At 37.5% G+C, this 13104-nt stretch overlaps 1 protein-coding gene across 12 annotated transcripts in view; it reads left to right on the top strand.

The window, feature by feature from the left end:
* The window catches only part of SPOCK3 (SPARC (osteonectin), cwcv and kazal like domains proteoglycan 3), a 407001-nt gene that overhangs the window by 214201 nt on the left and 179696 nt on the right, over positions 1-13104 (top strand). For 6 of the 12 annotated variants that reach the window (XM_072725012.1, XM_072725004.1, XM_072725003.1 and 3 more), the window contains one exon: positions 44-217. The exons of the other annotated variants lie outside the window; for them this stretch is intronic. In XM_072725012.1, the coding sequence (XP_072581113.1) occupies positions 44-217 (174 nt within the window). The remainder of the gene's footprint in view (positions 1-43; positions 218-13104) is intronic. 12 annotated transcript variants of the gene reach the window in all.

Below are 13104 nucleotides of genomic sequence, written 5' to 3'. Positions count from 1 at the left end.
CCAGCAGCCGCGAATTTCACAATTAGATTAAATTTTACTTAAGCTTTTCAGCTCGGCTGAGACCAGCAAGTGGAACGGCAAGTATAGAGCCATGGGGAGGCCCAAGACTGAGAGGTGTGAGCAAGGTCGAAAGCCAAGGGATGCCGGGAAGGAGCAGCCATCCAGATCACATAAAAACCAAGGAGCATTGTGTCATAGACTCTAAGCAAGTGTTTCAGTGAGTATTTTACTGAATTGTATCCAATGTTACTGACCCGTTGGATTAAGGACTGAGAATTTACCATTTGGGGTTTTAGGGATGCAAAGTCATTTGTAAACTCGACAAGAGCAATTTTGGTACGGTGAAGGTTAGAGAAAAGTTGGTGAGAAAGAGATTCGAATTTAACTATTTTGAGGAACTTTGCGGTCAAGGAAAAGAGAAATGCTACACGTATCATGATTTATTGTTGGCCTTAAAACCATCAGCTATGAAGATTAGTTTGTAAATATGTTTTAATTAATCTAAATAAATAATATTCAAGTAGATACGGATGGTTTGATTGTAAATGAATTTTACATGTTTTTTTTTTTTTGCAAATGATCTCACGTATTTTGACGTTGTTTTAACATTAATGATTTAAGAGCTAGAATTACAGCCCACGCCCCCAACCTGCACTTAACTCCAAATGCAATCCTAGTAGCTTGAAAGTATTTCATAACTAAAAAGTAGACGTTGGTGGATATTTGAAAACTATATTTTAGTGGAGTTGGCATGACCCCTTAAAATTAATATTCTATTTATTCACAATCTTACCTGTTTTAAAATTATATTAAAGAATTACTAAGGCTTTGATGAGAGTCCTCAAAATGACTTTTCAAATCTGTCTCCTGAAAGAAAACAAGCGAGGAGGCTCTGACTTTGATGATACTTTTCAGTTTACTACTTAACCCATGAATTCTTCTTATGCGGTAGTTTCATATTTTAAAGAACTGTTAAATGTACGAATATAAATAAGCAGTATTTGCTTATCAGCTATATTTCTCAGCTACCACTATACCATGTTCATAGTTAAGAGTATTTAAAACTATATTTATATATTGCATAGATTCCAAAGGCTTGTGTTATAATTTTCTTCGGTAAAATTTGTTTTGTCCACTCTCTGAATTTAAAAACAACTTGTATTTCCATGGAAGTTATCCCTTTTCACTCTTAAATCCATCTTTTTTAAGTGGTAATTAAGCTGGTGATCAAACCACTTTTGTTCCACCTTATCATCCTATGATAATATATTTTAGGACACATGCATATATTTCGTGAAATTTAATCCAGGAGTAATGGGCAAGTATATTCCCTTAGTTGTATGATGTTAGTCATACTTCCATTAAGTTCTTTGATAATATTTAAGAATTTAATTTAGGTAATTTCTTCCAGTAACAACAACATATAATGAAGTAAATTACTACTTTCTACATAGCAAAGAGTACCTCCCTGTGAAAATCTTGAGTGTATTTTGGAGATACTTCCTAAATCACAGGTATTTGTGTCGTGGAAATAATAATGTATATCTGAAGGTGCCTACACTATTGTTTGTTTAAAAAAGGGAAAATAGGGGCACCTGGATGGCTCAGTTGGAAGAGCTTATGACTCTTGATCTCGGGGTCATGAGTTTGAGCCCCATGTTGGGTGTAGAGATTACTCCAATGAATAAATTAAAACTAAAATAAATAAATAAATAAATAAAATAGGGAAAACATACTCTTTTCAGGCAGAGTTTACTCAAGCAACTGAATTATTTTTAGTGTGATTGAAATCAAGTGTAATGTGATTCATTTATGAATATCACACATTTAGCATTTAGTCATTTTATATATTATTAAAACTATTCTCCGTAGGGCAGCCCGGGTGGCTCAGCAGTTTAGCACCACCTTTAACCCAGGTCCTGATCCTGAAGACCCGGGAACCAGTCCCACGTCGGGCTCCCTGCATGGAGCCTGCTCCTCCCTCCGCCTGTGTCTCTGCCTCATTCTCTCTGGATCTCTCATGAATAAATAAATACAATATTTTTTAAAAAAACTATTCTCCATATTGTTATACATTTTGAAGTATTTCATATAGTTTAATATATTGCTAAGACTTTAGCTGATTCCATTGTTGATCAACAATTAAAAGAACAATAAAAGTCCACGTGTACTTACTTCACAATGAATACCTTCAAAACAACGTTGACGCATAACTGGGCAAAATTTAGTATGTATCAAGCAAGTCATACATTTTTTGAAATAGGATTAAGGAGCTTTTTTATTAAATATAATTGATATGCAATATTCTATTCGTTTCAGGTGCACACCATAGTGATAGAATATTTTTAAACGTCATGCAATGATCTCCACAATAAGTCTAGTTACCATCTGCCATCAGACAAAGTTATTATAGGATTATTGACTGTTTCCTATGACTTATTTATATTAAAGCTAGAGGCTTGTAGCTCCGATTCCTTTTTATTTTAATACTGTTTTAGAATTTTTAAGAGCTGTCATTATGGAAAAATCATCATTTATGCTTTTGTTTTTCCCTCTCAGAGTGTTAAAAAATGCTTGATGTTCTTTTGATTTGTCAGTTTTTCTTTATGATGTGCTTGTCAAAACAGGGAGCTAACTTGAGACAGAGTAATCCGAAGCTGCCAACACTGCCATTTAGAATGTCATCATTTTACATTGTAATGTTGCTGTGTGATGAAGGCCAGCTGGTGCATTTAAGTTGCTTATTGGAAAATTTCATCTGATTCGTTATTGTGATTTGTGGTTTTGTACAGAAACACTTCATCATTCTTATGTAGCGAGCACTTCTGAAGCTGCTGAAGGCTTTCTCTTTAGCTGAGTAATGTGTGCTATCAATCTGCTGGTTTGGAAGAGTTTTCAACTTGTATTACCCGTGTTTGTTTGCACAGGAAGCGATGTACTGCAGAGGCTGAATTCATAGTGATGGCCTGGAACGGACTAATGAGCGGTACTGCGCACTTCGTGATTATATTTTTATATAACTTAGATTAGCGCAATTATTGTGTGTACCTACCCAGTCATAATTCTCTCTTGTACCATCTCGAGATCCAACAGGGTACAGGGTACTGAACCACTTGTTTTCATGAAAAGTTGCATTCCTTTGCTCCAAAGATACCGAACCATCATAATTTGGCATGTTCCTTTAGAAGGTACGACTTAGCACTAGTAATTAGTGACCGCACAGATTAATTCTGCATTTGTGTTCAGTTGTAAGCTGAGGCTACTGATGCTAAGTATGTTTCAGGAAAATATGTATATGCAAAATATATCACTTTTATTGAATTTTTGAAGCGTTAGCTTAATACAGTGGTATGTTTTGGGTTATATCTTTTTTTTCACATTCACTTTTAGAAGTTTGGGGAAAATGAAAAGGATTTGCAGAAAATCAAGAATGAACAAAAATGTTCAATGAAGGCTTTAAAATACCTTTCATCATTGGGACACCTGGGTGGCTCCATCAGCGAGTGTCTGACTCTTGGTTTCAGTTTAGGTCATGATTTCAGGGCCGTGGGATGGAGCCCACGTGAGGCCCTGCGTTCAGCAGGGAGTGTGCTTGAGTTTCTCTCTCATCCTCTCCATCCGCCCCTCCTTCTGCTCACACACTCACTCGCTCTTCTCTCTCTCTCATAAATCAATCATCAATCAATCAATCAATCTTTAAAATATTTATTGTTATTATTTAAGAGAAACTCTTCCTGTGAAAAGAGAAAACATATGACTACTTTTTTTCTTTTAACTAATTGGGAGAAAGAGGGACACTTTAAACACGTGAATGAAAGTACAAAATGTCAGGTAATCCCCAAATACCTGTTAAAGACACGTTTTTTCTCTTTTCCTTACATCTGCCTCCTAAAATCATCAAGCACTTTAAAAAACAAAATATTTTTTTTCTTAATCTGCTAACCATTCCCCAAATGTTACTAAGGCAGAAGGACACCGAAGACAAAATAAAAATCCACATTAGTGAAATTCTTGACCCATTTATGAAAATTCTAGGGAAAAAATCTGCAAAAATATTTATGTATAAAAAAAAAAAAACCTATGGATCTTTTACCCTTCTCTGTGTCACATCTTATAGACACCATGATCTTTCTTTTGAGTTGTGTGAAATGCACATGGAAATCTAATGCTAGAAAATGTCTATACCCGTGATCTATTTCAAGTTTTCTTTCTCAGTTTAAGAAGTCATAGGACTGAAACTGAGACTGTAGCAGACTTGATGTATTTTGTAGGATTAGAAGTATGTAATCTTTAAGACATACTACAAATTCTCATGTTTTGTATTATTCTATTTTCTGAAATCTATACAGATATCATAGATTTACAGATTTAGAAATATCTGTAGACTTTTGTGAGCATGGCAGGAATTTCGGACACTGTAACCGTACATGGATATTGCAGTCCCAGGGATTCAGAGGGGGTGTAGACATTCTACAGTTAAGTCCCAACCCTAAATATTAAAAGGCAGGACCTAATGAATGTCAGGCTGAAGGCCTGTGTAACTGAGAACTGAGCCGAAAAGGTAAATGCCCTTTTCATAATATATATATATATATAAATGAAAAAGGTCAATGAACTCAGACCAGAATCCAGCAAGATGATGAAGATACACAGCTTCTTCCCATATTGGGCTAAGGCTGTACAGAGCTCTAATCCTGCGGGAAGTGGGATCACATTTGCTGGGCATCAGACAACTATACAGATAGAACCCAAGCAGGTTGGTCTGGCTAAGCTGGGGAAGGAGAGACCAGGATTTGGGGCTGATGGGGCAGCTAAAGTGTGAATCCTGGGCGATGAGAGAGAAGGGAACTGCGTAGAGGAGGAGCCTCATAAATCTGCATACGGATCTCTTCACTGTTGGCCAAATACGCAAGATTGACAAGTGTAGAGCAAGACCTGGCTCGTAGGGAGCCGTGAACTGAGTAGTTTCTGGAGGCTGTACCATGCTGCGAGGCGTCCGGTAAACCACAGTGCGCAGAGCTTTCTGTGGAATCTGTGGCGGTTCAGTTGACCCTCTAGGTGAGTCAGGCTTTGGAATCAGGGGTAATTTAACTTTTGTTGTACTTTCCAAGTATAATTCATGAGCTCTTGGGGATCTCTCAGACCCTTCTAGGGTTCAGTGAGGTCAGACTATTTCCCCACTTTGTTAACATCTGCAGTTATATTGTCAAAGCCTGGGGAGTAAAACTTCAGGTATTTTAGCATGAATAAATACAATAACAGCGAAATTTAATAGTACTTATTTTATTCTTCACTGCCTTGGGATTGCAGTAGAAAATATCAGTTTCACTTAAGAGTCTCCTTGATGAAGTAGTAAAGTAGTAAAACATGTTATTTTTATTAGCCTCGACCTGAGGATTTTAAAAAATAATCCATATGATGAAATTGGAAGTATGTGTAAAAAAACATTCTGCAGCAAAACGAAGCAAAATGGGTATCTCAGAGGAAAGCACTTACATGATAAGTGGCAAAAAGGACTTTTTTTTTCACAGAATAATAATTTTATATGAAATGATGACTAACAGAAAACCTTGTTTATTCTGACTTAAGTATTATTAATAATGAATGAAATGTACTTGTTACTTTAAAGGAGGCACCTGACAGAAACAGCTGACAGGAAAAAAAAATTTGAATTAATAGTAGCAAAAATTCTCCAAAATTGGTGAAATACAAAACTTGCTGATTCCAGAAGTCCAGAAAATGTCCAATAAGGGAAGAAGTATATGTTCCACAAGGGGGAACAATGATATAAAAAATGACTAACCTGGGATCCCTGGGTGGCTCAGTGGTTGAGCGCCGCCTTCAGCCCAGGGCGTGACCCTGGGGTCCTGGGTTCGAGTCCCGCATCAGGCTCCCTGCATGGAGCCTGCTTCTCCCTCTGCCTGGGTCTCTGCTTCTCTCTCCTTCTGTGTCTCTCATGAATAAATAAATAAAATCTTAATAAAAAACAAAAGACTAACCTGTCATCAGAAACAATGGAGGCATGAAGACAATGGAATGACATATTTCAAGTGCTCAAAAGAAAAAAAAAAGTCAAGCCAGGAATATTCTATAAAAGTATCCTTTAAAATTAAAGATGAAATAAAGACATTTTCAGAAAAACAGGAACAGAAACTTCTTTGCCAACAGAGCTTTCCCTATAAAAAATCCCTAAGGGACTTCCTTCAAGTTGAAAGGAACTCAACCACATTAAATAGGATTTGCAGGAAGGAACGAGCACACTGTATAGTCTGTATGCAGGTAGATCCATGTATGTACATGTGTAGGTTTTCTTAATGTGTTTAAAGAGACATATGAGTTGAGGCACCGGGTGGCTCAGTCTGGCCCAGGTCATGATGCTGGGGTCCTGGGATCAAGCCCCGTGCCAGGCTCTCTGCTCCGTGGACCGTCTACTTCTCCCTCTGCCCCTCCCCGAACCTCATGAGTGCTCTCTCTCCCTTTCTTTCAAATAGATAAATAAATATTTTTTAAAAAGACATGAGTTTAAAATACAAATTACAATGTTCATTGTGGGGTTTATGCATGTGTATGTCTATGTGTAAAATTTTGGTGTATCTTATCGTATATGTATGTGTATATGCATGAACATATATACTTACAGGTATTTGGGGATTTAAAGTCTGCCTATTGAATACTATAGCCTGTGCTTTAACTTTGTGCTCCTATTTTTAGTTAGCTTTTTTTCTTTCCTCTGAAAATATTGACCAATGAATACTGGTAGGAAGAAAGGAAATGTTTATGTGCGGGCAAGTTTTTAGGATTAATCTAAATTATTTAGGGAATAATATGTTTAAGAAGACAAGCTGATGTTTATTTTTAATTCATGTATTCATTCAAAATTCATTTAAAACTTAGTACACATTAACCATAATACAATGTAGTACTTTGGTCTCAAAGAGTATGCATTCTAATTTGGGCATAGAAGATAAGGATAGAGTGGGCTATTGTGTAAAAGGTGAGTGTAGATGCTGTGGAAACAGAGAGAAACATAACACATGGGCATAAATTTCCATCCTGAGGGTCTCATGACAAATGACAAATAAAATATATTGCTAACCAAGATGTTTTATCCAGTGACATATGGTATCTGATACTTAATATAACACCGAACTATTTCTCCTTTATGTTTTTGAAAGTCAGGAGAAACCATCTGATACTGGATGAAAAGGAAGTTTCAAAGTATCCCACCATTGTACTCTCATTCGTGTCCTTCCACAGAAAAACGGAGAATGTTTGCCAAGAGCTTTGTATCAAAAGGAAACCAACATTTTGTGTCCAGAATATTTAATAGCATGTGTTAATTTGTTTTTTTTTTAAACTGAATTTAAAAAGTGTTGGTTTTGCATGAATCTTAACTGAATATATTATTATCTCTTAGGGTTTAAGTTAATGAATTTGATTGCCAGAATTTTTTGACTAGAAGACCTTAAAAAAATCTTAGTATTATGGTGGTAGCATTATCACCAACAATGATGATTCACGTATAAAATTCAGGAAGGATATAATGTTCACTCCTTATAATGAGCACAGAAGACACATTCGTGTCATCCTGGTGGTGCTGACATCTCAATTTCCAAATAACAAGAAGGCAAAATAATATGTTTACTAATAATACGTTTACTCATATTTCTGTTTATCTGTCCAAATCATCTGTATTTTTAGCCACCGTATCGACAAGATGGTCCTGCCTATTTTTAGAAATGATAGTAAAGACACAAGACAATAAATTAAAAAAAAAAAAAAAAAGGTTAATCAGGGAGAGGGCTGAGAAGTCTTATCTCAAAGGAGCACAGAAGTAGTAAGACTAAGATTTGGAAAAGCCAGTAATTAAGATCTGATAATGCAAAAAAAAAAAATAATAATAATAATTAATTTTTTAAAAAGATTTGATAATAAGTAATTAATTTTAAAAAAGATTTGATAATGCACGTTGCTTGGGCAAGAGGCAGGGACCTATACTGGAGAGATTTAACCTGCAGCAAAGTGGAGGCAAACTGCACCTGGCGTGAAGTAGGCATTAATGGCTGAACGACCAAAGGAGGGGTGTCTATCCAATGATGGGCCTAAACTGACTATACTAATGGCATAGAGCAAATTTTGAAGCTGGCCACCCTGAGATGCTTACATGTTGGGATTCTCATGCCGTAATGAAGTGGTATTTTCTATTTTAAAATGCGACTATAGTCACTGGAGTCCTGTGGAGTCTCATCTGGTGATTCAACGTGACATTACCCACAGGTAGATTTCAACAACGATTTGTTTTTTGATTGGAAATAGAGGATGTCATTTTCAACAGCTCCCTAGGGCTGGCCCTCTGCTCCTGTGAGATTCCAGGAACTGCGACAGTCTTGACAATATCTTCTTACATAACTGACCTTGGAGCATTTTCATGCAGTCCAAGATAATATCTTTTCATTTATATACAAATTCAAAGAAAATAGGTTTTCACCGTAGCACTTTTCTTCTTACCTTCCCCTTTCTACATCAGTCTTCCCTAATGCATTTCTAGTTGGAAGTGACATCGGTGTTGCCTATAGAAGAGTCTCTAATGCTGCCGGAAATCATGACACAAACACTGCTCTGAAAAAAGTCATAGTTTAGCAATTTAGTTTTCCTGATGACATGAACAATGCGATGTCTAAGAATGAACACTGATCGCAAGCTGGCTAGTTGGCCTGCCGCATTCTCAGGGGGGCCAGAAGACGACACGGGGCTACTAGTACCCCTTGTGCAGGTTCCCTGAGCCTTACTTTCCACAGGCTGACATAAAGGGCCATGTGGCACCTTATGCACAGTAGTTCCTATTATAGGAGAGGAAACCTCGGCATCTTAGAAGGAGTGAGGTAGACAGAACAATGGCTTTCCAAACATATCTGTATGCTAACCCATGAGCGTGTGAATATGTCACATTACATGTGAAAGAGGAATTAAGGGGGCTCCTGGGTGGCTCAGCGGTTGAGTGTCCGTCTTTGGTTCAGAGCATGACCCTGGGGTCCCGCGATCGAGTCCCGCGTCGGGCTCCCTGCATGGAGCCTGCTTCTCCCTCTGCCTGTGTCTCTGCCTCTCTCTGTGTGTCTCTCATGAATAAGTAAATAAATCTTTTCTTGGAAGACCTTATTTTCTTACCATCTCTGGTCAATCCATACAGGGATTCCATCCGGTTAATATGCTGCGGGACACATGCAATGAGGGACGTATCATTGAGGTAGGAGCCAGTGAATTTCGCCTAGATCTGTGCCAGTTCTGACCTTGGGGCCCAATAATAAACAAACTTGATAAATGAGATTTTATTCAATATTCACATTTTGAAGGAATCCCTATTGGTAATATCAGCAAGACACACATACAGTTCGTCTACTGAACAGAAAAGCTGCAGAGAAGTGTATTGGATGAACGTAAAATAACAGAAAATGTCAAATGTCTGAGCAAAGAATATTTTTAAACAAACTAAAGAACTCAAAATAACCTGCTACTTTTCACAGTCGTGTGGTGAGGAATACTGGTCTACCTTGACGTAACCGAATGCGGGCTGTAGGATTAACAGCTGTTTGGGCATTATCTCCCCGGTTGCGTGTTGATAGAACCAGTAGCACATACGTTCCATTGGTCTGTGGTGTTCATCTAAGTACGACCAAGCGTGATCTGTTCATCAGAACAGGCAAGGACATTAATCCATGAGTGTGTACTGAACACGGGGCAGCAAGCAGTTCTCAAATAGTGACATAGTGCTCAAGAGCAATCGTGCAACTGAGATAAAAACTGGACATGAGACTTTTTAAGATTTAAATTCAATCAGCCACCGTCTAGTACGTGATTAGTTCCAGAGGTAGAGATCAGTAATTCCTCAGTTGCACATAACACCCGGTGCTCATCACATCATGTGCCCTCCTTCATGCCTGTCCCCCAGTGACCCCACACCCCACCTCCCCTCCAGAACCCCTCAGTCTATTTCATAGGGTTAAGAGTAAGTAATCAGAGAGAGAGAGAGAGAGGGAAAGAAATCATGAGCAATTAACTATTAGAAATGAGATATTTTATAATGAAGGACCTATATGGCTTCCAGGCCATTGTTTTGTAATAATGACAATAACTGCAACATGGCATGTTACATATTCAAGCAAACTCCCTTAATGCACAAAAAAAAAAAAAAAAAAAAAAAAAACCCTATCTGACATGGAGACCATCACAACTTTGATTTTCCTGGTGAGGATACTCAGGGTCAGAGGAGCTGTCAAGGGAGGAAGATGATTCTGAATACCATTACTCTTACCCAAGAGTTTATTTTCTTAACAATTATTTTATACTTGTTAAAATGATGGGCCTCATTTCTTCTTCATTGATTTTTTTTTTGTTGTTGTTGTTTCTGTTAATTACAACTACAGAAACCCTCTGAAACTGTCTTTTGAGACTTTGAGGGAAGATGATCTTTTATAAGGACTAAGGAATAACTCCCAAAACTCCAAAAGAAAAATTGATTCAGGCCTCAAGGATAAACTTAAGCCAGGCATTTGAATGGCATCAGAACTGCCATTGATTCTGCACAACTGTTTCAATTTTCTTTCTCAAAAGAGAATGGCATTTCTGTTTCTGTGTCCGTGACTACAAGTTTTACATATATAGGATGGCAGGAGACTGACCGAATAGAGTATATATATTTTATTTATTTATTTATTTATTTATTTATTTATTTATTTATTTATTCATTCATTCATTCATTCATTCATTCATTCATTCATTCATTTATTTGAGTTATTATTTATTTATTTATTTATTTATTTATTTATTATTTATTATTTATTTATTTTTGCTGTTGTTGTTCAATGTTGATTTCATACTCATAAACTTACCTCCACAATCCAGTTAGATGTGAAGAGGGATAAGGAAAATATGGAACCCACAGGACTGCAGCAAGAGCACAAGGATTATATGGTGTTTCAAGCAGATGAGGGCACAGCGTGCTCTCTTGAGCCACAGAGGGAATGGTCTGGTGGTTAAGATAGAACATAAGTCAAATGCATTCCACCTGTCCACAGTCAGCAATGGTGCTCTTCCTGCTGGTCCTGCCATTCCTGGACCCAGAGCATCCTATGGCTTTCATGGTATTCATGCCCTCTCTCACCTTACCTAAGACCACACGCTTGCCATCTAACCATCAACCTTGGCAGATGAAGACCTGGGAACCATTTACATTGGGTCTAGCATTTGTCATGGACAAGGTGCCAGGACCCTTGTGCTGCCGGATGGAATTCTCATCACCAAATTCCTTCCCATAGATGGACTTGGAGTGTGAAGTCACCACTCTGGGACATAAATCTCGGAATAATCCTATAGAAGCTGGAAATTTTATAACCGAATTCTGCTTTCCCAGGGCTCAAGGCAGGGAAGTTTGCTGCTCTCTTTGAAACTGTGTCTCCAGATGGCTCAAAGGAGATCCCAAAGGCTAAGAGCACAGGGTCGATCATGGCTAGGCAGTGCTATTGGTTCTGGGGTAACGACATCTAAAAAAACCTCATGGATTTGTATTTTATTTTCAGTGACTCCTGCTAAGCTATGATCCAGAAGTTTTCTTCAATTAATATTTTAGTCATAAAATTATGAAAAGACCCAATTCTGTACATCTTTTTAATTTTATTTTATTATTTAATTTAATTTAATTTTATTTTATATTTTATTTTATTTTATTTATTTTATTTTATTGGTTTTGTTTTGTTTTGTTTTGTTTTGTTTTGTTTTGTTTTGTTTTGTTTAGAGAGAGAGGCAGGGGAGAGGCCGAGGGGAAGAAGTGAGAGGACTTAAAGCAGGCTTCATGCCCAGCATGGAGCTTAATGTGGGCTCGATCTCCATCCCTGAGATCATGACGTGAGCCGAAATTAAGAGTCAAATGCTTAACCGACTGAGCCACCTAGGCATTCCTGTACATCTTCATTTAGATTGTCTGTTTACATTTAATTTTTTTGCACATTTTTATTGGTGAAATATTTATGCATCCATGTGTAAATATTTTGTCTTGATTTCTTTTTATTTCATAGGTGCAACTCACATATTTAATTTTCTTAATATTAAAATATTTTTTATTTTTTATTTTTTTTTTTTTTTTTTTTTTTTTTAAATTTTTATTTATTTATGATAGTCACAGAGAGAGAGAGAGAGAGGCAGAGACACAGGCGGAGGGAGAAGCAGGCTCCATGCACCGGGAGCCTGATGTGGGATTCGATCCCGGGTCTCCAGGATCGCGCCCTGGGCCGAAGGCAGGCGCCAAACCGCTGCGCCACCCAGGGATCCCCTAAAATATTTTTTAAATGTGAATTTCATGGGTATCAGTTTACTTTGTGCTACGCTGAGGTTGGATAGATTTTCTTTTTATCTTCTTTCTTTTTATTGCTATTTCTATTTTTCCCCTATTGTTTGACTATATCATTTGCCTATCTTTGCATTTTTGTTAATTTTTAAATTGTATTTTGGATACTCTATTCATTACTTCAATACATGCAAAACTCTAAATCTACAACCGTCAGATTAATCATTCTTTGGAATAAGATTGGCCATTTCGATCCCAGTTTTACAACCTTTGTTGAATCCAATTTCCTTACATGCAGAGTTCGTCTCTCGGCCTTTAGTCCCCCTACCTTGTGGAGCCCAGCCTCATTCCAACTACTGTGCCCTTAGACCCCTACAGAACGGACCAGACCAGATTTCTTAAAGCCGATCACTCCCGTGCCTGCCCATGGGATTGTTTTCCTCCTGCTGTCACTTGCATATAAATATTCACACCCAACTCTCCAGTTAGCAGTGTGTGTCCTACCCTGGATGCAGACACAGTTTGTCACCCTCAGATCCAAGCATTGATTTAGGTGACCTGGCTAATAACTGGCTAGGACCTCTTTTGTCTTTACAATTCCAAATGCAATTGTCATACTCCGTAAAGAAGTTGACCTGACAGAGACGTTCTTTTATTTCTATGGCATTGTTTGAGTAGCTGTCCTGCCCCTATCAAAGTCTCTGCCAAAGCTCTTAAGATTGATTATTTTATACTCTAGGGTAATGAATATTTTCAGATAACAGACT

The sequence above is a fragment of the Vulpes vulpes genome, chromosome 10, assembly GCF_048418805.1.
Source record: "Vulpes vulpes isolate BD-2025 chromosome 10, VulVul3, whole genome shotgun sequence".
NCBI classification, from domain to species: Eukaryota; Metazoa; Chordata; class Mammalia; order Carnivora; family Canidae; genus Vulpes; species Vulpes vulpes.
Note: the sequence above shows the minus strand (reverse complement) of the source record. Positions and strands in the feature narration are given on the sequence as shown.